Source organism: Anomaloglossus baeobatrachus, chromosome 2 (genome assembly GCF_048569485.1).
Source record: "Anomaloglossus baeobatrachus isolate aAnoBae1 chromosome 2, aAnoBae1.hap1, whole genome shotgun sequence".
NCBI classification, from domain to species: Eukaryota; Metazoa; Chordata; class Amphibia; order Anura; family Aromobatidae; genus Anomaloglossus; species Anomaloglossus baeobatrachus.
Genome location: NC_134354.1, coordinates 653,813,220 through 653,840,061, shown reverse-complemented (window position 1 = coordinate 653,840,061; position 26,842 = coordinate 653,813,220). Strand labels below are relative to the sequence as shown.

The following is a 26,842-nucleotide window of genomic DNA, read 5'->3' as shown; positions in this document are numbered from 1 at the left end:
CCGGAATTGCCGCATCCATTAGATGCAGCAGTCCCGGGACTCTACCCAGCTCATCCCGAATTGCCCTGGTGTGGTGGCAATCAGGGTATTAAGGGGTTAATCCTGACAAGCGTCTCCCCAAGACACCTTCCATGATTAAACTGTAAGTGAAAGTAAAGAAACACAGACAGCGAAAATCCTTTATTTGGAATAAAAGACAAAAAAAACCCTCATTTACCTCTTTATTAATCCCAAAACAACAATCCAGGCCCGAAGTAAACCACACGACACTGTCAGCTCTGCTACATGAAGATGACAGGGAGCCCCGTAGAACACGAGTGTGACGCCCTGGCCGGGCCAGGTAGTCGCAAATAGGGCCCCGCATTACACCTGTCCCTCATAGGTAACATTCAGCCAAACACTAAAACCCTAATCACCCCCTCAGGGCTTGATGGACACACCAGGGGGCGAAACAAGGCGGTTGGAAGATGCCCACCAAAGAGTCTCAGACAGCCTGAGGCAGGAAAGTTGAGTACAGTTTGAGAGTTCAAGTTGGAGTGGAGTGTAGGCTGGAGCTGTGTGCAGCTCCAGCAGAGGAGAGAAAACCCAATTTGAGCAGATGCCGGGGTAGGAGCCCTGGTACCTTTGGCTAGGAGGCAGATGGTCTCCGTCTGCAGGTGCCAGGAAGACGGATCGGTGGAACCTAGGTGGACCGGACAGGGAAGTGGCCCGCCGGTACCGACCCGGGGAACCGACTCGGAAACCAGAGCACAAAGGGGGGTACTCAGACCCTTAAGCTAGGTCCAGAAGCTACTGGAGGCTAGCTAATTAACTGATTGCGGCCAGGACTAGAGGTCCTGTCCCACCCAAAAACCCGACTGAAGGCAACAGCCCAACGAGGGGGATAAAATGCCACCGCCACGGCTCAAAGATCCCACGGGCCAGCGTCTGTGGGCAAAGGGCTCCTTAGGCGACCACAAGCCGAGAGCGGACTCCTGAAGTTGCAAGCATAGGCAGTCCACCATCTTACACAGGTGCAGGAGAAAGACAGACACCACCAGCCGGGTGGGGGACCAGACTTGATAGGATTGTTAAGAAATGGTCATTCAAAAATTTGGGGGAGAGTCAAAAGGAGTGGACTGTTTCCTGGAGTCAGTGCTTCAAGAGCCACCACACACAGATGTATCCACGACATGGGCTACAACAGTCGCATTCTAAGCCACTCTGAGTCATGACCAATAGACAACACCAGAAGCGTTTTACCTGGGCCAAGGAGAAAAAGAACTGGACTGTTGCTCAGTGATCCAAGGTGCTCTTTTCAGATGAAAGTCAATTTTGTATTTCATTTGGATATGAAGGTCCCAGAGTCTGGAGGAAGAGTGGAGAGGCCACAATCCAAGCTGCTTGAGGTCTAGTGTGAAGTTTCCACAATCAGTGATGGTTTCGGGAGGCATGTCATCTGCTGGTGTAGGTCCACTGTGTTTTAATCAAGTCAAAGCCGTCTACCAGGACATTTTAAGAGCATATCATGCTTCCCTCGGCTGACAAGCTTTTTGGAGATGGAAATTACATTTTCTAGCAGGACTTGGCACCTGTCCACACTGCCAAAAGTACTAATACCTGGTTTAATAACCACAGTATCACTAGCAAACTCGCCTGACCTAAACCCCATAAAGAATCTATGGGGTATTGTCAAGAGGAAGATGAGAGACACCCCAGACCCAACAATGCAGATGAGCTGAAGGTTGCTATCAAAGCAATCTAGGCTTCCATAACACCTCAGCAGTGCCAGAGGCTGATCGCCTCCATGCCACGCCACATTGATGCAGTAGTTCATGCAAAAGGAGCCCCGACCAAGTATTGAGGAATTTACTGTACAGACTTTTCAGTAGGCACCAACATTTCTGACTTTAAAATCATTTTTTGTGTAGGTCTTATATAATATTCTAATTTTCTGAGATAATGACTTTTGGGTTTTCATTGGCTGTAAACCATAATCATCAACATTAACAGAAATAAACACATGAAATAGATCACTTTGTTTGCAATGAATCTATATAATATACAGTATGCATTTCACTTTCTGTATTGAATTACTGAAATAAATTGACTTTTTGATGATTTTCTAATTTATTGAGATGCACCTGTAGCTTTGATATCTTCCAAAGCGTTTACTCACCCGCTCCTTCGGATGGGTTTTGATTGGTTTTGTATTCTGGGCACTTTGTGGCCGGTATGCTTATTGTGGCGTAGAAATAAAAGTAATGACAATTAATGAACATACATTGATGTTTATTAACCCAAAAAAAGGGTTCTTACAAAGCTCTGGGTGTTTTCATGAAAGGTAAGTTACTAGAGCTATCAGTCAACTTCATTTTTAGTTCTGGCCACTCTTAGAGCTGCTTAGCACTGAAGGTGAAGGTTCATATATGTGACAGATGTTTGATTGATTGACACTTCATGATGTACAAAGTGGTACATCAAAAGAGAAGTCTTTCTGTGCCTAGATGTCAGAAGATAATGGACACCCATCACCCCATTCAGCTAGCTAAACTTGTTGGAGAAATGTCACGATGACTCTGGGATAGCGGGGAACCTAGACCGCTAAGCGTTGACACATTCAGTAATAAAGCCTTTCCACTATCTACATCAATGTGTGATGTGTCATTCCTTCTTCCTATGCATACGATACTGCTGCTCATGGGATCTTCCTCTCCGGAATCTTGAGTGATTTCTACCCTTATCAAATTCTAATCCTACATCTGTATCATCCTCCCCCTCCTAAGTGCTCTACGACTAAGGGGTGCTTCACACATAACGAGATCGCTATCGAGATCGCTGCTGAGTCACGGTTTTTGTGACGCAGCAGTGACGTCATTAGCGATCTCGCTCTGTGTGACACTGAGCAGCGATCTGGCCCCTGCTGTGAGATCGCTGCTCGTTACACACAGCTCTGTTTCATTTTTTTGACGTTGCTCTCCCGCTGTGAAGCACACATCGCTGTGTTTGACAGCGAGAGAGCAACGATCCGAATGTGCAGGGAGCAGGGACCGGCGTCTGGCAGCCTGCGTTAAGCTGTAACCAACGTAAATATCGGGTAACCAAAGGAAGCCCTTTCCTTGGTTACCAGATATTTACCTTCGTTACCAGCGTCCGCCGCTCTCACGCTGCCAGTGCTGGCTCCCTGCTCCCTGAACACGTAGCCGGAGTTACACATCAGGTAAATAAGCAAATGTTTGCTTATTAACCCGATGTGTACTGTGGCTAGGAGTGCAGGGAGCCAGCGTTAAGTAGTGTGCGCTGGTAACCTACGTAAATATCGGGTAACCAAGCCCTTGGTTACCCAATGTTTACCTTAGTTACCAAGTGCAGCGTCGCTTCCACGCGTCGTTGCTGGCTGGGGGCTGGTCATTGGTCGCTGGTGAGATCTGCCTGATTGACAGCTCACCAGCGACCATGTAGTGACGCACCAGCGATCCTGACCAGGTCAGATCGCTGGTGGGATCGCTGGTGCGTCGCTAAAGTGTGACGGTACCCTAAAGCCCACCATAGACATTACATGGTTAAGCTGAGCGTTCTTGTCTTTTCTCCAAGAGAGCTATTGTCACACATGTATGGTGACAGCTTATCTCCAGATGATATTATCAGCGCTCTGAAGTCGGATATGCCACATCAATATGTCCCTATACCCAAAAAAAACAAAAAAACAATAAATTGTCCAGGGCTCCCATGCAATCTCATTGATATTGGAGGGTGCTGTTATGCGGGGGCGAGCAGGGTATGAGTGAGTCCACTGGACCAAAGGTACCATTCACTTGCCTGGAGGAGCGAACTTGACCAGCCACCGAGTCTTCACTACTGCCAACGGAGGTGGCAGCAGGTACACGGTAAGCAGCTGGCAGAGGACATCCCCAGGGGATCTACGATACCTTGGCACCACCAATACAGTACAGTCTCTAATCGTAGCAACAGCAGCATTAGGCGGAGTTGTGGATGCGTCCAGTATGGATGGATGGATGTGGTAGCAGTGGTCGGCGTGGATACTTGCAGCGATAGATATCATGGTAGACGGCGGGCATGGTTGCAGCAGCAGCTCAGCAGACTGGTAGAGCACTGAAACCCATATACGAGTCAGCAGCAGAACTCAGCACAATGACAGAAGCAGCACAATGGGATCTGAGAACTAGCAATGTAAGAACTCACTGCCCAGGCACCTACTATAAGGGGAAGGTGCCTTAAATACCTGAAACCTCTCAGTTGACCTGAGAGGAACTTCCAGGTCCAGGCACACTGGCGCTTTAAGAAAAGAAGGTCTGTGTGGTGTGTGTGTCGCGGGCGGAGGGGTTGGGAACGGCGCTCGCCTGGGGAATCGCTGGCGCTCGGGTCCGGTGCTTCTGCTCCTCGGTGGCTCGAGCACGGGGCCGGACCCGGGGCTCGAGCAGCGCCTCCTCACCCACGAGTGAAAAGGGGAGGTTTGTGGTGGGATGTCGGTTGTGACGCCACCCACGGGTTTGTGGTGATGGTGGCCACCACCGCTGCTGGTGACGGGGAATCCCAGGAGCGATGGCGGAGAGCAGCTAAGGTGTTGACCCCTCCGTGGGTAGGAGCTGTTGGTCCTGGGGCCCCTGGGGAGTAGGGAGGAGGTATAGGTGCAGGTGCCGATGCGGGGAAGCAGCGTGGGCGCCGGTGCAACGTTGCGGTGCAGCGCAGTGCCGGATGGCACTGTTGTACTCACTCAGGTAGAAAAGGACAGAGTCTCTGGTAAACCAAACGGCTGGATGGACGGGGCCCACAGTCGGCTGCGGTGTCTTCACTTTCCCTGGACGAGTTGATGGTGGCTGTCGTTCCCTGCACCTATGTGTGTGTGTTTGACTCCTATGGCTTCCCACGGGTAGTCCAATCCCCGGCGTGTACGTGTCGGGAGAGCCCGTTTTGCCCGCAGGCGCTGGCCCTTGGATCTCTGGCCCTTGGCGGTGGCTCTTATCCGGACAGGTTGGGCTGTTGCCTTTTGACGGGACTTGGTTTGGAATGAACCCCTGAGGTCCAGACCGCAATCAGAGAATTTGACAGTTACGGTGGCTTCCAAGCCTAGTCGGGGTCTGAGTACCCTGCCTTGGTGCTTGGCTTCAATCTGCTCCCCGATTCGGTACCGGTGGGCCACCGCCCAACCCCAGTCCTACGGTTCCACTGACTTCCACCAACTCCTGCAGACAGCCACCACCGTCTGCTGACCTTGCTGATTGTGCCTGGGCTCCAACCCAGACACACACAGTCTTTGCTCCTCTCACTTCCACCTCTCCACTTCAACTCCAAAACTTGACTAACTACTTTTTCCGCCTCCAGGCCTGTGAACTCCTCGGTGGGTGGGGCCAACCGCCTGGCTCCGCCCCACCTGGTGTGGACCTTAGACCCTGGAGGAGGCAACAAGGGTTTTGTTTGACTGGTGTTCCTGACCAGGGGAGTGGGGGGTGTGTATGTCATGTTATTCAGTGACCCTTGGGGTCCAGGGCATCACATGTGCAGGCGTCGGGAGATGGCAGCATGAACTAAGGACAGGGCAGCCACCACTCGACAGCCGGGCAGGTAAGAGAACTGACATCCCTGCGGGAGGAGGGGGCAGGACAGCACAAGGACCCTGGTGTGGGCGTTACAGGTTTTGCCAACATTAGTTTAATGAATATGGACACTTAATTCTCTGTATTTCTATCTGAGATAAGTAGCATGCAACTTATTTATGCAGTACATTTTACAAGGAAATGCCATGTTAAGAAGTTATAGAAAAACCTTTTACAAGTATTTATTGTCAGAGTTTTAATTAAGACTGTTCAGAAAGATGTTTAAAGAGAACTTGTCAGTACAATTTTGTAATGTAATGTAAAGATATGGTTGTAATGTTGCTGTAATACTGATTAAATTGATATTTTTGGTGAACAAATGTGCTTTTTTGTATTTCTTTAATCACCATTTGAAGTTTCCTGCTAATTAGATTTTGTTACACAGAGGTTAGACAGTACATTGGGTCTTCTCCTCCCTGTCTGTTATTCCCCGGCCCCTCTACCTGCTTCTGGTTTCTGCATGACAGGTCACTGCTGAGATTTTAAACAGAGGAGGCAGGTCATTCATAGACCAGAGGTCAGCGGAGGGGCCAGAGAATCATAGACAGGGAGGAGAAGATCCAAAGTACAGTCCTGCCCCAGTGCACCGAAATATAATTATTCAAATGGTGAAAAAAGAAGAAGAAAATGCGCATTTCTTCACTATAAAAATCAGGTTAATCAGTATTGTAGCACCATTACAGCTATGTCTTTACTTATAATTTCCATTTCACTCTATTTTACAGACGTGAAATGAAACCTTTTGGGGTGAAGGTATGCATAATTGAACCTGGCTTTTTTAATACACAAATTACAAGTAAAGAATTGCTTAAAAAATGTCTGAAAGACACCTGGGACAGCACTTCAGAGGAGGTCAGAAAAAGCTACGGAGTGCAGTGTTATCAACAGAGTAAGTTTTTTTCTGTTAAAGTCGATAGAGGTAATATATTGTCATTTAAGGCTGTTGCATTCATATGTTCTTTCGCTGTGTACTAATACTTCAATTAATCACACTCTGTTCATACTCCTTTGCTTCCCATTAGAGGTATGTTCACATATTATGGATTTGCTGCAGAAACATAACTAGGGGTTCAAGGGGTCGGGGGGGACATCTGAGCAGGCCCCCAAATAAGTGACACTGATTACAACTACGGTAGCGTACCCTAGTGGGTATAGGGAAAAGTCAGCTGATGTCTGTGCTGTTACTAAAAGTAGATCGCTATACAAAGCCCAACAATGATATTACCGCTATATAGTGACCATAGATACCAGTTTGGCAGAACATAAGAGATTACAGGACAATTACAAATAGTGACTTACAGCTGACGTTCTTTCTTCTTGACCTAGACCAGGGTTGGGGAACTACTACTACTGCCGGGGGCCATTTGAAAATTTCTACCAACCTTCGGGGGCCGCACCAAATTATCAATGTGAAAATGACCCGGCTACATTTAGTCAAAAAATTAATTAACTCACCCCTACTGGGGTGGCCAGAACTGCTTCTTTTTAGTGCGGCGGTTAATTTTCGGTGACATTGATCATGTTGCTTTTCACAACTGCTTTTCCAGGATTGTCTCGGTCTGGAGCGCTGTCAACTCTTTGTGATAATAAGATTGGTAAATCAAATACATCACATAACAGACTGGGACTGCTGTACATACATCACAGGAGGGGCTGGGGGCATATACATCACATAGGAGACACTGAGACTGCTGTATATAAATTACAGGAGATGCCCCAGCCCCTCCTTTGATTTGTATGTCCCAGCCCCTCCTGTGATGTATATGCCCCAGCTTCTCTTCTGATGTGTATGTCCCCAGCATCTCCATTGTGATGTATTTGCTCCCATCCCCTCCTGTGATGTATATGGCCCCAGCATCTCCAACATGATGTATATGCCCCAGCCCCTCCAGTGATGCCCCAGCCCCTCCAGTGATGTATATACTGCAGTCCCTCATGTGATGTATATACCGCAGTCCCTCATGTGATGTATATACCCCAGTCCATCAAGTGATGTATATACCCCAGCCTCTCATGTGATGTATTTGCCCCAGCCCCTCATGTGATGTATATGCCCCAGCCCCTCATGTGATGTGTATATCACAGGAGACGCTGGGGGCATATACATCATAGAATGGGCGGAGAGCATATACATCACAAGAGAGGCTGAGGCCATATACATCACTGGGAGGAATAGATGTGGCTTTGGGGCACAGACAGCACTGGGGGGACATAGACAGCACTGGGGGGCACAGACAGCACTAAGAGGCACTGGGGAAATAGACAACACTTTCAGAGCACAGATAGCATGGGGGAGCATGGACATTGGGGGCACAGCATTGGGGGTGGCACACAGCAATGGGGGGAGTCACACAGCCCTAGGGGAGGAGGGGCACATAGCCCTAGGTTAGGGGGGGCACAAAGCTCTAAGGGGGAGGCACAGTGCCCTAGTGGGGGAGGGGGCACACATTCCTGGTGGGGCGTGCACATGGCACAGGGGGAGCGGGCACATGGCTCCTGGGAAGTGGGCACATTGCACTGTGGGATCACGCACAGGAGGAGCGAGCACACAGCACAGTGGGAGTGCGCACAGGGGAAGCGGGCACACAGCTGCAGCGGGCACAGGGGGAGCGGACACACAGCGCTGGAAGCTGTGAAACTGCTGCTGGTCTTCTGTGGGACGGGGTGCAGAGCCCTAACCCTGCCCACAAAGTAAGTCCTCCGCACACAAGCACTGACCAGCGTTCAGTAGTGAATGCTGAATGCGCGTCCTCGCAACGCACATGGGGATTTAAAGAGCCGGCAGCCGGCAACACTCTGCTGCCAGCAGATTCCCAGGGGCCGCAGAAAAAGTTCCCCACCCCTGGCCTAGACTGATACAACAACTTCTTCCAGCCACAACGCATCAGCAGAGATTAGAACAAAGACATCTGACTTCTCACATTTGAGGCACCGTCCCCATCTATTGCCAACCTGCACAATCTCCTCATCCTGCTGAAAGTCCAATGCTGAGCTGGTGCTATATACAGTATGTCCCTATTGCTGCACCTGCTGGTGGTACAAAAACAGTGCTCCTCTTACTGCCCCACATAATAAGGCCCCTTACATGGTAATAATGCCTCTTTTGTTCCTTCTAGATGGTAAAATTGCACCTTGAAAATATTGATGCCCTGGGCAAGTGCACTAAAAAAACAGTGTCCACATTTTGTCCATGGAAAGTAATAATGCACCATATGCACCTTTGATGGTCACAATACTGATTGCCACAAAACGATAATGCTTCTAAAGTGCCCACTTAACATTTAATAATGTCTCCAGAGTTCCCCTATATAAAGCACTTGTATTCACAGTATAATTGGCCCACAGCTCCCCTGTTCACAGTATAATGGACCAACAGCTTCCCTATACACAGTATGGTGGACCAACAGCTTCCTTATACCCAATATTATGGGCCCACATTTCTCCTATAGTATTGTTTCGCCCGGGGACCAGGGGTACTCAGATCCGGGCCACAGAGTCACTTCTGTGGGTATCACGATGGCGTGACCCGGTCTGTGATCCCAGGCTCCACAGTAAAAGGGGATTTGGGTAAGGGGAATTGTCCGTGACGCCACCCACGGTTGTGGTGAGGTTGGAACACCACCGCTGCTTTGGATGGGGATCCCGGGAGCGATGGTATGGAGCAGCTAGATGTTATTTCTCCCCTCCGTGGGTAGGGGGTTGGTTGTCCCGGGGCCCGGTGATGGGGTAAGCAGGGAGCAGGGCGCAGTGCTGCAGTGCGGTGCCCGAGGGCACGGGTGTACTCACAAGAAAGTCACACGGAGTCACTGGTGAACTAAGAATTGCCGGTGTCCGCAGCCTTCGGTACGGGGGTGTTAGAGTCCCACACACGGTGCAGCAGCCCTTGTTGTTTCCTTCCCTGCAGCAAAGTGCCTTTTTCTCCTCTCTCTCTTCCTCTTTCTCCTCAGCCGGGAACGGGGAATCTACTCCCCTGTAGTGATCCGGGTACCCAGGTACCGAGGGGCCACCGCCCGGCTCCGGCTACCTGTTCTGGCCCCTTCCTCACTACGGCCTGCCCCGGCCCTTTTGGAGAACCCTTCACTCCCAGCCTGGGAGCTAACTCCAGACCTCTGTCCTGTCTGCCCTCCACACACTCTCTGCTCCAGCCCCTCCCCTCTCCTCTGCTTTTCCCTTACACTGGGGGCTGTGCTTGTCTGGCTGCACCGGTGTGAGATCAGATTACCAAGGAGGATTAACTCTTTCTGTGACAACCTGGCTGTGCCAGGGCATCACAGTATGATGGCCCCATAGCTCCCCTATACACAGTATGATGTCCCCACTGCTCCTCCAAAACAAAGTATAAGGAGTACCACAATTGTCCTCCAGGGCATCACAAATAGACCCCACATTGTTTATTGATCCATGCAGTAGCCATTGTGCCGCCCCCGATAGATCTCTGATGTCACGGTGGTGGGTCCAAGTGGCGATGTGGCCGTACTGGGCACGTGTGACAGGCTTTTGTGAGGGGTTAAAAATAATATTAATAAGGGGAGAGAAAAATAAATAAATAGTTAAAGAGTTTGTGACGCCAGTCGGGATGTTCTGCTTTGGTATGGCCAGGCACTGCTGAAGGTTCGCATGAGTTAGGTGGTGATGCACAGTGCCAGAGGGTTGACCCCTTGCTCAGCCAACTAGGGTTAGTTCCTGGTGATGTATAGGTAGAGATGGCGCAGAAGAGAATAATCCAGCCAGAGACAGGACAGGGATCTTTTTCCTTTACTGAAACTCTGCAGAATAGTTTGAAACATTCTTTACAGCCTTCACAAAGATGGTGGTCTGACCTTCACCAATGAGAGTTTGGGTTCTCTGCTGTGTGGTGGTAGTGTATTCCTCCTGCCGCTACTTCCCTACCTGGGAATAGGTATCTTGAAGTCCTGGGATATTCAAGACAAGAAAACTATGGATTTTGAATGCCTTCCAGTGAGCAGGTGACTTGAATCCTGAGAGAAAACTCACTGTTTCTTCTAGACGTTTCCAGACACAATCACGTCGCTGAGCTCCTGTGCAATTTCCATGTCCTTATGAAAAGGCTAAAAGCAGTCTTCAGGTTGCCACTGACCTTGAAAGTCCAGGTGGCCTAGGAACTAATACCCTGCCAATTTGTAGCTGACCCTGCCAGAGGTTTCAACAGTTACCTCACTACAGGAAGGTCTCCATGTTACACTCCTCTCACATGCATGCTGACACCAACTTCAACTGACACTGTATAAATTTACCTCATACCTAAGCTTCTCCCCTTTCACCTTCTAGGGTACACACACAAGCTTTGTTATCAGTTCCTGTGAACAGCCCCAGTAAGGGAGGGTAGGCAAATGTTTGTATGTGTCAATAGCAGAGAAAACCGAATCTCATTAAAGCTGGCAATACATGTTATACATATTGAAATACACATGTAGCTATTACAGTCATATGAAAAAGTTTGGGCACCCGTATTAATGTTAACCTTTTTTCTTTATAACAATTTGGGTTTTTGCAACAGCTATTTCAGTTTCATATATCTAATAACAGATAGACTGAGAAATATTTCTGGATTGAAATGAGGTTTATTGTACTAACAGAAAATGTGCAATCCGCATTTAAAACAAAATTTGACCGGTGCAAAAGTATGGGCACCTCAACATAAAAGTGACATTAATATTTTGTAGATCCTCCTTTTGCAAAAATAACAGCCTCTAGTCGCTTCCTGTAGCTTTTAATGAGTTCCTGGATGAAGGTATATTTGACCATTCCTGTTTACAAAACAATTCCAGTTCAGTTGAGTTTGATGGTCGCCGAGCATGGACAGCACGCTTCAAATCATCCCACAGAAGTTCAATGATATTCAGGTCTGGGGACTGGGATGGCCATTCCAGAACATTGTAATTGTTCCTCTGCATGAATGCCTGAGTAGATTTGCAGCGGTGTTTTGGATCATTGTCTTGCTGAAATATCCATCCCCTGCGTAACTTCAACTTCGTCACTGATTCTTGCACATTATTGTCAAGAATCTGCTGAAACTGAGTTGAATCCATGCGACCCTCAACTGTAACAAGATTCCCGGTGCCGGCATTGGCCACACAGCCCCAAAGCATGATGGAACCTCCAACAAATTTTACTGTGGGTAGCAAGTGCTTTATTTGGAATGCCATGTTTTTTTGCCTCCATGCATAACGCCTTTTTGCATGACCAAACAACTCAATCTTTGTTTCATCAGTCCACAGGACCTTCTTCCAAAATGTAACTGGCTTGTCCAAATGTGCTTTTGCATACCTCAGGCGACTCTGTTTGTGGCGTGCTTGCAGAAACGGCTTCTTTCGCATCACTCTCCTATACAGCTTCTCCTTGTGCAACGTGCGCTGTATTGTTGACCGATGCACATTGACACCATCTGCAGCAAGATGATGCTACAGGTCTTTGGAGGTGGTCTGTGGATTGTCCTTGACTGTTCTCACCATTCTTCTTCTCTGCCTTTCTGATATTTTTCTTGGCATGCCACTTCTGGGCTTAACAAGAACTGTACCTGTGTTCATCCATTTCCTTACTATGTTCCTCACAGAGGAAACTGACAGTTTAAATCTCTAAGACAACGTTTTGTATCCTTCCCCTGAACAACTATGTTGAATAATCTTTGTTTTCAGATCACTTGAGAGTTGTTTTGAGGAGACCATGATGCCACTCTTCATAGGAGATTCAAATAGGAGAACAACTTGCAAGTAGCCACCTTAAATACCATTTCTCATGATTGGATACACCTGCCTATGAAGTTCAACGCTCAATGAGGTTACAAAACCAATTTAATGCTTTAGTAAGTCAGTAAAAATTAGTTAGGAGTGTTCAAATCAAGAAATTGATAAGGGTGCCCATACTTTTGCAGTGGTCAAATTTTGTTTAAATGTGGATTGCACATTTTCTGTTCGTACAATAAACCTCTTTTCAATCCAGAAATATTACTCAGTCCATCAGTTATTAGATATATGAAACTGAAATAGCTGTTGCAAAAACCCAAATTGTTATAAAGAAAAAAGATTAACATTAATAGGGGTGCCCAAACTTTTTCATTTGACTGTATTTGTGGTGACTCAGGCACAAGGCGCCACGCTACTGTCGCGGGCGGAGGAGGGGACGCTGCGCTCACCCACTGCTCGGGTCTGGCTGCTGCTGCTGCTCGGTGGTGGCTCGAGCGGTGGGCCGGATCCCGGGGACTCGAGCGGCGTTCCTCGCCCGTGAGTGAAAGGGGGTGGTTTGGTGTGGTTTAGGGATATTGTTCGTGACGCCACCCATGGTTGTGGTGAGATTGTGACACCACCGCTGCTCTGGACGGGGATCCCAGGAGCGATGACAGGGAGCAGCTTGGATATTGGTTCTTCCCTCCGTGGGTAGGGGGTTTGGTTGTCCCGGGGCCCGGTGACGGATATGGATGTAGGGCAGGTGGGCTACGGGGTCTGGTGAGGTGCATTGTCGCGGGGGCAGCGCTGTGCCACACGGCACGGTGGTGCTCACTCAGCCAATGACAAATGCAAAGTCTCTGGTAAAACAAACGGCTGGATGGACGGGTCCCAAAGACGGCTGCGGTGTTTCTCCTCCCGGCAGGTTGATGGTGACTGCCTTTCCCTGCACCTGTGTAGTGTGTACAGTTCCAATGGGTTCCCACCGGTAACCCGCTCCCCAGCTTGGATGGGTGCTGAAGGAGCCCCTTTTGCCCGAAGGCTCTGGCCCTGGGAACGGTAGCCTTGGCGGTGATTGTGTTTCCCTTTACGGTTTGAGCTGTCGCCTTCAATCGGGTCTTGACTGCTGGGAAACCCCGGAGGTTCCCTTCGCTGACGGATTTGACCAGTTTTACGGCGACTCCTAGCCTGGTCGGGGTCCGTAAGCCCTGCCGGATGGTGCTGGCTTCTCTTTGTTCACTGGTCCGGTACCGCCGGGCCACCGCCCGTCCACGGTCCTTACGGCTCACTCTAATCGGCCTCTCCTGCAGACGGTCACCACCGTCTGCCAACCTTGCTGTTCCATCCGGGCCATACACCCGGACGCTGTCAGTCTCCTCTCTTACCACCTCTCTGAACTCTCCTCCAAACTCTCCAAAACTCTAACTGAACTCCTTTTCCCGCCTCCAGGACTGTGAACTTCTCGGTGGGCGGGACCAACCGCCTGGCCCACCCCCTGGTGTGGACATCAGCCCCTGGAGGAAGGCAACAAGGATTTTGTGTTTGGCTTCGGTGTGCCTAACCGGGGTGTGGGGTGTGTTGGTGTAGTTCCTGTGACGACCTGGCTTGTCCAGGGCGCCACACTACCACACTGTGTAATGGCTCCCACAGTAACCCCACACTATATAATGACCCCCACATTGTACAATAGCCATCACAGAAGCTTTCATACTGTATAATGACCCCCACACTGTATGAGGAATCTCCACAGTACTCCCCATACTGTATGATGGCCGCAACAGTAGCCCTCAAACTGTAAAATGGCCTCCACATCCCCACTATAATCCCCACTATAGGAGGACCCCACACTGTATGATAGCATCCACAGATAACCTCCACATCAACTACCATGGTATATAATGACCCCTGCAGTTGTCCTCATACTGTAGGATTGCCCCCATAATAGCCTCCAATCTGCATAATGGTACCACTATTAGCTCCCACACTACCTTCTCAGCAGTCCCCACTGTATGATGGCCCGTAGGGTAAGTCCCAACTGTTTATTGGTCCCTACATTAGCTTCCACGCTGTATAATTGTTGCCCCACACTTTATTAGTGTCCCACACTTTATTAGTGTCCCACACTGCATGTGGGCCCCCCACAGTAGTCCCTACAATGTAGGAGGGCCCCCACTGTAGCCCTCATAGAGTAGGAAGGTCCCCAACAGTAACTCCCACAGTGATTGAGGTTTCTTAGGCTATGTGCGCACTAGAAAAAGGATTTTTCTCAAGAAAATTCTTAAATTCTTAAGAAATTTCTTGAGAGTGAAGGATTAGCGCACCTACGTTAAAAAAACTCACCAATAACGCACCGAAAAACACATGCGTCTTTACCTAGTTTTTGTGCGTTTTTGGTGCGTTTTTCTGCAGGTTGGTCCCTGCATTTTTTAATGCTTTAACAGCAATAAATAATATAGATAATAGATAATCAATAGATAGATAGGTAGATAGATAATGGATAGATAGATACTGTAGATAGATGGATAGACAGATTATGTATAGATACAGTAGATAGATGAATAGATAGATAGATAATGGATGGATAGATAGATAGATAGATAGATAGAAAGATGGATAGATGAATAGATAGATGGATGGATAGATAATCAATAGATAGAGGACAGATCAATCAATCAATAGATAGAGTCCCTGTGAGGACACACAGCAGTTCTCGCGAGCGGTAATGTGTTCACATTACCGACCGTAAGAAATGGCCTGTAGTTACCCCTGCAGCATCGCTCACTGAACGAGGCTGCATTGAGTATGTGTCAGACGCGGCTGGATGCCAACGTCGTGGGACCTTGGTGGATTACGCCGGAGCTGTATGTTGGGGGAGGTAATAAAGTGGTGAAAGAGGGGGCTTTTTTGTTATTTTATTTAAAATAAAGGATTTTTCGGTTTGTGTGTTTATTCACTTTACTTACGGGTTAATCATGTAAGCTGTGTCATAGACGCTGCCATGATTAAGCTTGGACCTAGGGGTACTTTGCACACTACGACATCGCAGGTGCGATGTCGGTGGGGTCAAATCGAAAGTGACGCACATCCGGCGTTGCTGTCGACATCGGAGTATGTGAATCGTTTTTACTACGATTAACAAGCGCAAAAGCATCGAAATCGTATGATCGGTGTAGCGTCGGTCATTTCCATAATTTCGGAAGGACCGATGTTACGATGTTGTTCCTCGTTCCTGCGGCAGCACACATCGCTGTGTGTGAAGCCGCAGGAGCGAGGAACATCGCCTTACCTGCGTCCCGGCTGCAATGAGGAAGGAAGGAGGTGGGCGGAATGTTTACGTCCCGCTCATCTCCGCCCCCCTGCTTCTATTGGCCGCCTGCCGTGTGACGTCGCTGTGACGCCGCACGACCCACCCCCTTAGGAAGGAGGCGGTTCGCCAGCCAGAGCTACGTCGCAGGGCAGGTAAGTGCATGTGAACCTGCCGTAGCGATAATGTTCGCTACGGCAGCTATCACAAGATATCGTAGCTGCGACGGGGGCGGGGACTATCATGCTCGGCATCGCTACCATCAGCTTGCGATGTCGTAGTGTGCAAAGTACCCCTTAGTGGCAGCGCAATAACAGCTGCCAATAACTCGTTATTACCTCGATTGCCACCGCATCACGGCAATCAGGAAGAGCCGGTAACACGCCGGGACTGTCGCATAATGGATGCGACATTCTCATGGCAGCTGTGGGCTGATATTCTCGGCTGCGGTAGGGGGGGCATTAACTATGGCCCTCGCCCTCCTCAGCCTGAGAATACCGGGCCGCCGCTGTCTGTTTACCTCGTTGGACGGTAAAAATATGGCGGAGCCCACTTTTTTTTTTTGTTTTTGATTTTGAATATGTACATTTGATTTCTATGTGTATTCTATATGTCTGTGCCTGTGTATGAGTGTGATATGTGTGTGTTTACTCTCTGCTCAACTTCCTCTCCCTGTCATAATGACATCACTTCCCTGCAAAACGCAGGCAGTAATGAACATTATGTCCCGAAAAACGTGAAATAACGCAATGAAACGCACATAGCTTGCTACCTGTGTTATTCCCTGCGTGATTTCATGATTACGGTACATTACAGTCATTGCAGTGAATAATGCAGGTACCTGCAGAAGAGAAGTGACATGCTCATTCTTTTTCTCAAGAAAATCTACAGAAAGAATTTTCTTGAGAAAAAAAACGCAGTGTGCGCAAAGCTAATTTTTTTCCCATAGATTTTGCTGGGGAATGTCTGCAGAAAGGTTACAACCATTTTCTCAAGAAATTTCTGCAGCAAAAACGCACAAAAAACGCAGGTAAAAACTCAGTGTGCACACAGGGCCTTATACTTTATGATGCCCCCACAGTCACACCTCAAGTTTTAATTAAAATAAAAACACATCATATACTCATGTAATTTAGGATTTTGACATCCTGTGCATGCACCAGTGCCTCAACCAGTGTATTCTACTATAGTTCTGTAGTCCTTGCACCCCCCTTTTATGACCTTTGTTTATTTTGCCTATGTTAGGCTTCTGCCACACTCACGTGAAATTCACGCACGTGCCGAGAGACACGTATTTTCCCTGCGTGTTGCGTGCAGGTAAGTACGTGTCTCTGGTACGTGCGGGACACGTGTGTTCTACGTGTGCTATCCGCGATAGCACACGTAGAACCGGTAATTATTATACTCACCTGGTCCTTCCTGATGTCCGCGCTGCTGTCCGTGGTGCTGATCCTCGGTCTCCAGCCCTCCCGTCTCCCCGCTGCTGCTGCTGCCAGGCAGTGAAGTGAATATTCAATGAGAATAATGAGCGGCGGTCGGCAGCAAGAGGCAGCAGCGGCAGAGACAGGAGGGCTGGAGAAGGTGAGTTAATGTTTTGTTTTTTTTTCACTGACATGTGTGTTTTCTCCGGCGCGTGTCACACGGGACCGCGTCCACACTACACCCGTGTGGTACGGGTGCGGGCCGTGTGACACCCGTGCTGCCGGTGAAAAAACGGACATGTCAGCGCTTTGAAAATCGCACACACGTACAAACGCACACGGACACATGTTCCGTGTGGTTTTACGTGTGTGTGCCTGCTACCATAGGGTGGCATTGCTGTACGTGTCTCCGTGTCTCCGGTACGTGTAAAAAATGCCAAACACGTACCGGAGGCACGGATGTGTGGCACTAGCCTTAAGCTGCATCTTTTTTTTTTTTTTTTTTTGATTGAGTGATCAAGGGGTTAGTCTTGCAACCCACCCCTTCACAGCTGAGTGCACTTGTATGTGTATATAGTGGGGCAACTAAAAGTCTGCACAAGACTTTTCGTCTACACCAAGACAAGTATGCACCATATAAGTATGATGCATTGAATTAGGCCAGAATTGACCGGAAGGTAACTGCATACATAGGCAATGTAAACAATGTTTGTGTTTCTATTCACCTTCACCCCTATAATACTTCACTTTTTACTGCCCCCTCTGATCCCTAAAGCCAGTAATGAACTATTCATCTCTCCCTCCATCCTCCCCACCCATCTTACCTTCCCCTCAGATATTTTCCTCCTCTTTTCACCCAGTGTCTCCAGACACACACGTCCATCTCATGGCCTCTCCTGCTCCCACTTACTAACACTCTCACTGCTTCTCCTCACTGCTGGGGATATTGCTTCAAATCCTGGTCCTCCTCACCACATCCCTATTGTCACTTCAAACCCTCTTCAACAACCTAACACAAATTTCCGCAACCTCGCAAACCTCATACCCATTCACCCAGCCCCCCCTCCCCCAGTCCCACTAACAGGAGCTCTATGGAACGCTCGCTCTGTCTGCAACAAACTATCCTACATTCATGATCTGTTCATCACTAATAAACTCTCCTTCCTCGCCATCACAGAAACCAGGCTCACCCCCTCTGACACTGCCTCTCCTGCTGCACTTTCTTATGGCGGTCTCCAACTCTCTCACACTCCCCACCCCACTAACAAGCATGGTGGAGGAGTTGGTTTGCTCCTGTCCGACCAATGCTCCTTTACACCAATTCCACTACCACCCTCTGTCACGCTCCCATCTTTTGAGGTGCACTCCGTACGCATCTACGCCCCCTCCAACCTTCAGCTGGCTGTCATTCACCGCCCTCCAGGGCCAGCCACTGCCTTTTTTGACCATTTCACCACCTGGCTACTACACTTCCTTTCCACCGACATCCCCACCATCATCATGGGTGATTTCAACATCCCCATTGACACTTCCCACTCATCTGTCTCCAAACTTCTAACACTCGCTTCCTCCTTCGGCCTCACCCAATGGTTTTATGCAGCTACTCACAAAGATGGCCACACGCTGGACCTCATCTTCACTCGCCTCTGTTCCCTATCTAACCTCTCTAACTTGCCCCTCCCCCTGTCTGACCACAACCTACTCACATTCTCTTCCCTCTCTTCTCCAAGTATGCAACCCCTCCTCCACAAATTTTCACACCCTCGCAGAAATATCAAACACATTGATTTACACACCCTTTCTCAGTCCCTTCTCCCCCTCACAGACATTGCATTTCTTCATGATGCAGATGCCGCTGCAACTTTATACAACACTACAATCTCTGCAGCTCTTGAATCAGCTGCCCCCCTCACACACACCAAAACCCGCACAATCAACAGGCAACCCTGGCACACAAGGCAGACTAAAGAACTAAGACGGGCCTCCAGAATTGCTGAGCGCAGATGGAAGAGGTCTCATTCCACTGAGCACTTCATTGCATATAAAGAGTCCCTCACCACTTTCAAGTCCACACTCACTGCTGCAAAACAAACCTACTTCTCATCCCTCATATCCTCTCTCTCTCACAACCCTAAACAGCTATTCAACACTTTCAATTCTCTCCTCCGTCCTCCGGCACCACCTCCCTCTCCTCTCCTCTCAGCTGAAGACTTTGCCTCTTTCTTCAAGCGGAAGATTGACAACATCAGAGCAAGCTTTGGCCCACAATCACCACAGCCCCTCATCATAGCTACTCATCCTTCTTCCTCCAAATCCAGCTTCTCCTCTATGACAGAAAACAATCTCTCCACTCTACTCTCAAGATCACATCTAACCACCTGTGCACTGGACCCGCTCCCATCGCACCTCATCCCCAACATCACCGCAGTCCCCATCTCTTCAACCTATCACTAGCAAGTGGTGTATTCCCTTCATGCTTTAAACATGCCTCCATTACACCCATCCTCAAAAAGCCCTCCCTTGACCCATCCTCTGTATCAAACTATCGCCCCATATCCCTTCTCCCCTACGCCTCAAAACTACTGGAACAGCATGTCCATCTTGAATTGTCCTCATACCTCTCCTCCTGCTCCCTCTTTGACCGGCTTCAATCTGGCTTCCGACCACATCATTCTACCGAAACTGCCCTAACCAAAGTCACCAATGATCTACTAACCGCCAAAACCAAGCGACACTACTCTATCCTCCTCCTCCTGGACCTGTCCTCTGCCTTCGACACAGTAGACCATTCCCTCCTACTACAGATTCTCTCATCTCTGGGCATCACAGACTTGGCCCTATCTTGGATCTCCTCATACCTAACCGACCGAACTTTCAGCGTCTCCCATTCTCACACCACTTCCTCATCTCACCCCCTATCTGTCGGTGTCCCCCAAGGCTCAGTTCTTGGACCCCTGCTGTTCTCCATCTACACCTTCGGCCTGGGACAGCTCATAGAGTCCCACGGCTTCCAGTATCATCTCTATGCCGATGACACACAGATCTACCTCTCTGGACCTGACATTACCTCTCTACTAACCAAACTACCACAATGTCTCTCTGCTATTTCATCCTTCTTCTCTGCACGATTCCTAAAACTTAACATGGACAAAACAGAGTTTATTGTCTTTCCTCCTCCTCACTCACCTCCTCCAACAAGCCTTTCCATCAAACTCGATGGTTGCTCACTCACCCCAGTCTCACAAGCTCGTTGCCTTGGAGTGACCCTCGACTCTGCTCTATCCTTCAAGCCACACATCCAAGCCCTCTTCAACTCATGCCGATTACAACTCAAAAATATCTCCCGGATCCGTGCTTTCCTTAACCAAGAATCTGCAAAAACATTAGTGCATGCCCTCATCATCTCCCGCCTCGACTACTGCAACCTCCTGCTCTCTGGCCTACCTTCCAACACTTTTGCACCCCTCCAATCTATCCTAAACTCTGCAGCCTGCTTAATCCACCTCTCCCCTCGCTACTCCCCAGCCTTGCCACTCTGCCAATCCCTTCACTGGCTTCCCATCGCCCAACGACTCCAGTTCAAAACATTAACCATGACATACAAAGCCATGCACAACCTGTCTCCTCCCTACATCTGTGACCTAGTCTCCCGGTACCTACCTGCACGCAACCTTAGATCCTCACAAGATCTCCTTCTCTGCTCCTCTCTTATCTCCTCTTCCCACAATCGTGTACAAGATTTCTCCCGCGCATCCCCCATACTCTGGAATGCTCTACCTCAGCACATCAGACTCTCCACTACCATGGAAAGCTTCAAGAGGAACCTCAAGACCCACCTCTTCCAACAAGCCTACAACCTACAATAGCCCTCAGTCCAGTAGACCACTGCACAACCAGCTCTGTCCTCACCTATTGTACCATCACCCATTCCCTGTAGACTGTGAGCCCTCGCGGGCAGGGTCCTCTCTCCTCCTATACCAGTCTGTCTTGTACTGTTAATGATTGTTGTACGTATACCCTCTTTCACTTGTAAAGCGCCATGGAATAAATGGCGCTATAATAATAAATAATAATAATAATAATAAAGACCACAGGCGTGACCTGCGGTTTACAGAACGGAGAGAGGTATTGCAGTGAAATCATATCTCCCTGTTCCAACGTAGAGCTTAACTCTATACAGTCAAGAGTGTCGGACTCTCTGGTAGCTATACTAATGTGTTGAAACTAGCTGTAACAAACCCGCCAATGCATATCCACGACAAATTGTGCTGATCTTCTTGCCAAATTCCTTGTTGACTTAAAAAAAACAAAACGGAAAAACATACCAATTGTGCTGATTTCTTAAGTCTCCTCAGGGTTTCCATAGCAGGCTTGGTGCATCCGAGACTCCTATGGTGACATTTTATCCCATGTGACTGGCATGTCCTTTACACGAGATTGGCGCCCTGCTTGGACCTAGGAAAATAGAAATAAAGTGAATCGCAACATGGTCGCTGGTGAGCTGTCAATCAGGCAGATCTCACCAGCGACTAGTGACCAGCCACCAGCCAGCAGCGACTTGTGGAAAGGTTGCTGCGCTTGATAACAAGGGTAAATATCGGGTAACTAAGCAAAATGCTTTGCTTGGTTACCCGATATTTACCCTGGTTACCAGCGCTCACCGCTTAGTGCTGGCTCCTTGCACTCATAGCCAGGGTACACATCGGGTTACTAAGCAAAGCGCTTCGCTTAGTTACCCGATGTGTACTCTGGCTATGTGTGCAGGGAGCAGGGAGGCAGTACTGGCAGCCTGAGAGCGGCGTACGCTAGTAACCAAGGTAAATATCGGGTAACCAAGGAAAGCGCTTCGCTTGGTTACCCGATGTGTACCTTGGTTACAAGCGTCTGCAGCTTCCAGACACCGGCTCCCTGCTCCCTGCACATTCAGATCGTTGCTCTCTCGCTGTCAAACACAGCGATGTGTGCTTCACAGCGGGAGAACAACAAGCAAAAAATGAACCAGCACCGTGTGTAACGATCAGCGATTTCACAGCAGGGGCCAGATCGCTGCTCAGTGTCACACACAGCGAGATCGCTGATGAGGTCACTGGTACGTCACAAAACCTGTGACTCAGCAGCGATCTCGCTAGTGATCTCGCTATGTGAGAAGTACCCCTTAAGCCAGCTTTACTCGCTGCAATGTATCTTACAATGTGTCGGCGGGGTCACGTCATAAGTGACGCACATCCGGCATCGTAAGGTACATTGCAGTGTATAACAGCTACGTGCGATTGCGTTTGAACGTTAAAACGTTCATCGCATGCACGTCGTTCATTCCTCGTGAATTGAACGTCAGATTGTTCAATGTTCCCGAGGTAGCACACATCGCAGTGTGACACCCCGGGAACATTGAACAGATCTTACCTGCGTCCTGCAACTCCCGGCCGGTAATGCGGAAGAAAGGAGGTGGGCGGGATGTTTACGTCTCGCTCAGCTCCGCCCCTCCGCTTCTATTGGCCGGCTGCCGCGTGACGTCGATGTGACGCCGAACGTTCCTCCCACTCCAGGAAGTGGACATTCACCGCCCACATCGAGGTCGTATGGACGGGTAAGTACGTGTGACGGGGGTTAATCGTTTATGCGGCACATTCAACAAATTGAACGTGCCACACATACGATGGGGGCGTTGCAATTCGCATACGATATCGTATGCGAAATTGCAACGTGTAAAGCAGGCTTAAGACACACCGCGTGAAAATCGGAGCAAGTGGAATGCGATAAAACATCACAGGCATTACATTACAGGCAGTAAACAGGCGAACCACCAGGGGGTAATAGAGCAGTTAAACATTCAGGGTCTAGCCAGGAAAGTCGAGTCACTGCAAAGGGAGGATCAATATCAAAGTCAGAAAACAGAACAGAGTCGGAAGTTGGGAGATCAGGTATGCAGAGGGAAACACAAACAAGAGAGATGAACAGGGGAAAGGGGGGGGTGATGGGGGGAGGGTACAGGTCAAGGCACGGTAACAAGGAGTCAAATCAAACAGGAATTCTCACCAGAGCAAGTCACAGGCTGCAGAGCAAAACTATAACCAGCACAGGAATGCAGGTTCAGAGACCATAGTGTCTCCTGAAACCAGAATGAGGCTGATGGGAGTTAACCCCGACATAACCAGGATGGGTCTGTGAAACTCTGGAGCGGAGAATACTGGTCCTGGATCATGACATCCAGTAATTCTAATGTGTCGTAAACCGCCCCTCCTCCACATCACCACAAGTCAGAGGAGAGCGAAGTACCACATGGGCCAGGCATTGATGTAATGCTTTGCTTTTTGCATAGTACCAGTCTTCCTACACCAGCCAGCTATTTTGGGAACTATTTTACAGTGATACAACAGTTCTTTATAATGGGCAATCAGCATGGAAGCAGTGGAGAGGGTTCTTTCCCTAAGCACTGACCATAGTAACTATGAGTTTGTATATACTAATGAATCTAGAAGAGTCCTATGGTTCCATTTGCTTGAGACCATTTGTATAGTTTGGGTTTTTTTTCACAAATTTTCTAATTCCATCAAAATCCCAACACACTGGTGTATTTTTTTGTAATTACAGTACAAAATGTTAGTGAGTAATCATAACACTTAGGGCGGCTTTGCACGTTGCGACATCGCAAGCCAATGCTGCGATGTCGCACGCAATAGTCCCCGCCCCCGTCGCAGGTACGATATCGTGTGATAGCTGGCGTAGCGAACATGATCGCTACGCCAGCTTCACATGCACTCACCTGCCCTGCGACCGTCGCTCTGGCTGGCGATCCGCCTCTTTCTTAAGGGGCGGGTCGTGCGGCGTCATAGCGACATCACACGGCAGGCGGCCAATAGCGGCGGAGGGGCGGAGATGAGCAGGATGTAAACATCCCGCCCACCTCCTTCCTTCCGAATATCCTACGGAAGCCGCGGTGACGCTGGTAGGAGATGTTCCCCGCTCCTGCTACTTCACACACAGCGATGTGTGCTGCCGCAGGAGCGAGGAACAACATCGGACCGTCGCGTCAGCGTAATTATGGATTACGCCAACACTGCACCGATGATACGATTACGTCGATTTTGCGCTTGTTAATCGTATCATCTAGGCTTTACACACTACGATGTCGCATGTGATGCCGGATGTGCGTCACTTTCAATTTGACCCCACCGACATCACACCTGCGATGTCGTAGTGTGCAAAGCCCGCCATATGGCACACAAGAAAACAAGTATGGTACTTGGAGATGGCAGCAGCTCAATGTACAATTTAAAGGGAATCTGTCAGTAGGTTTTTGCTCCCCCACCTGAGAGCAGCATAATGTAGAGACAACGACCCTGATTCCAGCGATGTGTCACTTACTGAGCTGTTTGCTGTCATTTTGATATAATCAATGTTTTCTCTACTGCAGATCTAGCAGTTATACAGAGCTCATGAATATTCTGGAGTACCTGGAAACATGCCAAGTAGCCTCTAATGATAATCTACTGCTGATTAATCAGTGGTTTTATTAAAACTGCACTAAGCAGTCCCAGTAAGTGACACATTGCTGCAATCAGGATCTCTGCCTCTATGTTATGCTACTCTCAGATTAGGTGTTGAAATCCTGGTGACAGATTCCCTTTAAATGGACATATCCCCCTTATACAATATGTAGTGTTTCTAATTAGACGCTCTACCTATTATGTTGAGAGCTAATATGTTGCATATGAATAAGTGGTAAATGTAATAAGTCCTAAAGTTATTAAAAAGCTCCTTTCAAGAAGAATAAGGGATGTAATTGTTGGCCATAGACAAGCCAAGAAGATGAAACTGTGATAATTTAATAATTTATTTTATCATTTGTGCTGTATGTGAAAATGTGGGGAAACCCCCCTAGAGACACGTGTGTAAGAAAACAAACATAATGAATGAAGCATGAGTTTCTGATCTATTTCATATTTTACATCTAGGCATGGAGATCATTGACAAAATGTCAGCCGTGTGTAACAACGACCTGTCTCTAGTCACAAACTGCATGGAGCATGCTCTGACCGCCGTTCACCCCTGGACTCGTTACTCCACAGGATGGGATGCCACACTCCTCTACTTGCCTTTTTCCTATTTGCCTACAGTGGTTTCAGACTTCATATTCAGCATGGGACAGCCTAGACCAGCAGGTGCCATCTGATGATTCTTCTAGTGTTGGACAATTTTCTTTTTTTACCATATTTTGGAGATATCATTTTGTGGCACAAACTAATATATATGTCGTCCAGGTTTCCTTCTTATGGGATGTGCCGCTTACTCGTTAGCGCTGCCTCCTTCACAGACAGCAGAGTGCTGCTGTTCTCAACCTTGGCGGTGAAGGATCATGTGACCAGACCTGTCCATCAGCCTGCTCCCATTAGAAAAACACTGTGCGTGGGAAAGCTATTTTTGAATTGGAAGATACTTATGGGGACGTGATCCTTTACTGGGCAGTCTGTGAGGAAAGATTCACTAACCAGCAGATAGCACTTCATAAAGAAGGAGAACATGTAATGCTTATATATTAGTAAGTACCATATAATCATTTCCCCAAAAATGTCTGTTAAAGGGAATCTGTCACCAGGTTTTGCTATCTCATCTGGAAGCAGTATAATGTAGGGAAAGAGACTCTGATTCCATAAATGTATCACTTAGATTACTGGGTGCAGCAGTTGTGACACAATCAGAGTTTTTAAATAGAGAATGTAGCTCAGAAAGCTAACCCCACCTACACCCCTGATTAGCAGCTTTTTGTGTACATTGTATATTAACAGTAAGCTGCTAATCAGTGCTGGGGTGTGGCTGGACCAGGCAGCTAGTTGTAACAAGTGATAATCTTCTCCTGATAAAACACTCATTGTATTGAAAAAACAGCACACTTCCTAATGTGACATCACCGAATCAGCATCTCTGCCCCTATCTCATGCTGTGCTCAGATTACATATCAAAAATCTGCTGACAAATTCCCTTTAAAAATGCCACTTTATTTAATAGTCGACTATACAGTATTCTGATATCACAGGCATGTCAATATAGAAAATGAAAACTAAACGAATGGTGATTTGATTTGATTTTTTAAAAAAATTTTTTGCAAAAGTTAAAAACAGCACAATAACATGCTGGATCAAATTTTCATATGTGCTTTGGACTGTGTTATTTTTCATCATTTCTTTTTCTCATTTGCAAATAAAAACTGATGGAGGTTTCTCAGGCTTATTTAAGCAAATAGTCAGTAAAATACAGGTAGAAAGCATAATGTCACATCTAGTACTAGATGGGACATGCTTTCTACCTTTTTCACAGATCCATTTAATCTGAACACTTTTCTTTTTTTGCTAGCTCCCTAGAATATAATGAGTGTGTGTTCATTCTGTGTAACAGAACACATAAGAAAATCTGATGTGTGAAAGAGAATTAACTGTAGCTTTTTGTGTTTTTTTTTTTCCTCCAATACATGTAAAATGGAAACTGTAGTTAAACAAATTTACATATTAAAAATGTTTATAATCGAAGAATGTGTGCATATTCCTATTACCAAAAAGTCTAAAGAGGGCTTTACACGCTACGACATTGCTCAAGTGATCTCGTTGGGGTCACGGAATTGGTGACGCACATCCGGTCGCTTTAGCGATGCCGTTGCGTGTGACACATATGAGCGATTTTGCATCGTCGCAAAAACGTGCAAAATCGCTCATCGGTGACATGGGGGTCCATTCTCAAATATCGTTACTGCAGCAGTAACGAAGTTGTTCCTCGTTCCTGCGGCAGCACACAACGCTCTGTGTGACACCGCAGGAACGAGGAACCTCAACTTACCTGCCTCCCGGC

The 26,842-nt window shown here is 48.1% G+C and overlaps 1 protein-coding gene across 1 annotated transcript in view; it reads left to right on the top strand.

Moving 5' to 3' along the window:
- Window positions 1–26,518, top strand: part of LOC142292007 (retinol dehydrogenase 7-like) — a 91,777-nt gene extending 65,259 nt beyond the window's left edge. The window contains exons 4-5 of the mRNA XM_075337041.1: window positions 6,320–6,483; window positions 24,958–26,518. Coding sequence (XP_075193156.1) covers window positions 6,320–6,483; window positions 24,958–25,175 — 382 coding nt within the window. The 3' untranslated portion in view covers window positions 25,176–26,518. The remainder of the gene's footprint in view (window positions 1–6,319; window positions 6,484–24,957) is intronic.
- The last annotated feature ends 324 nt before the right edge of the window (window positions 26,519–26,842 follow it).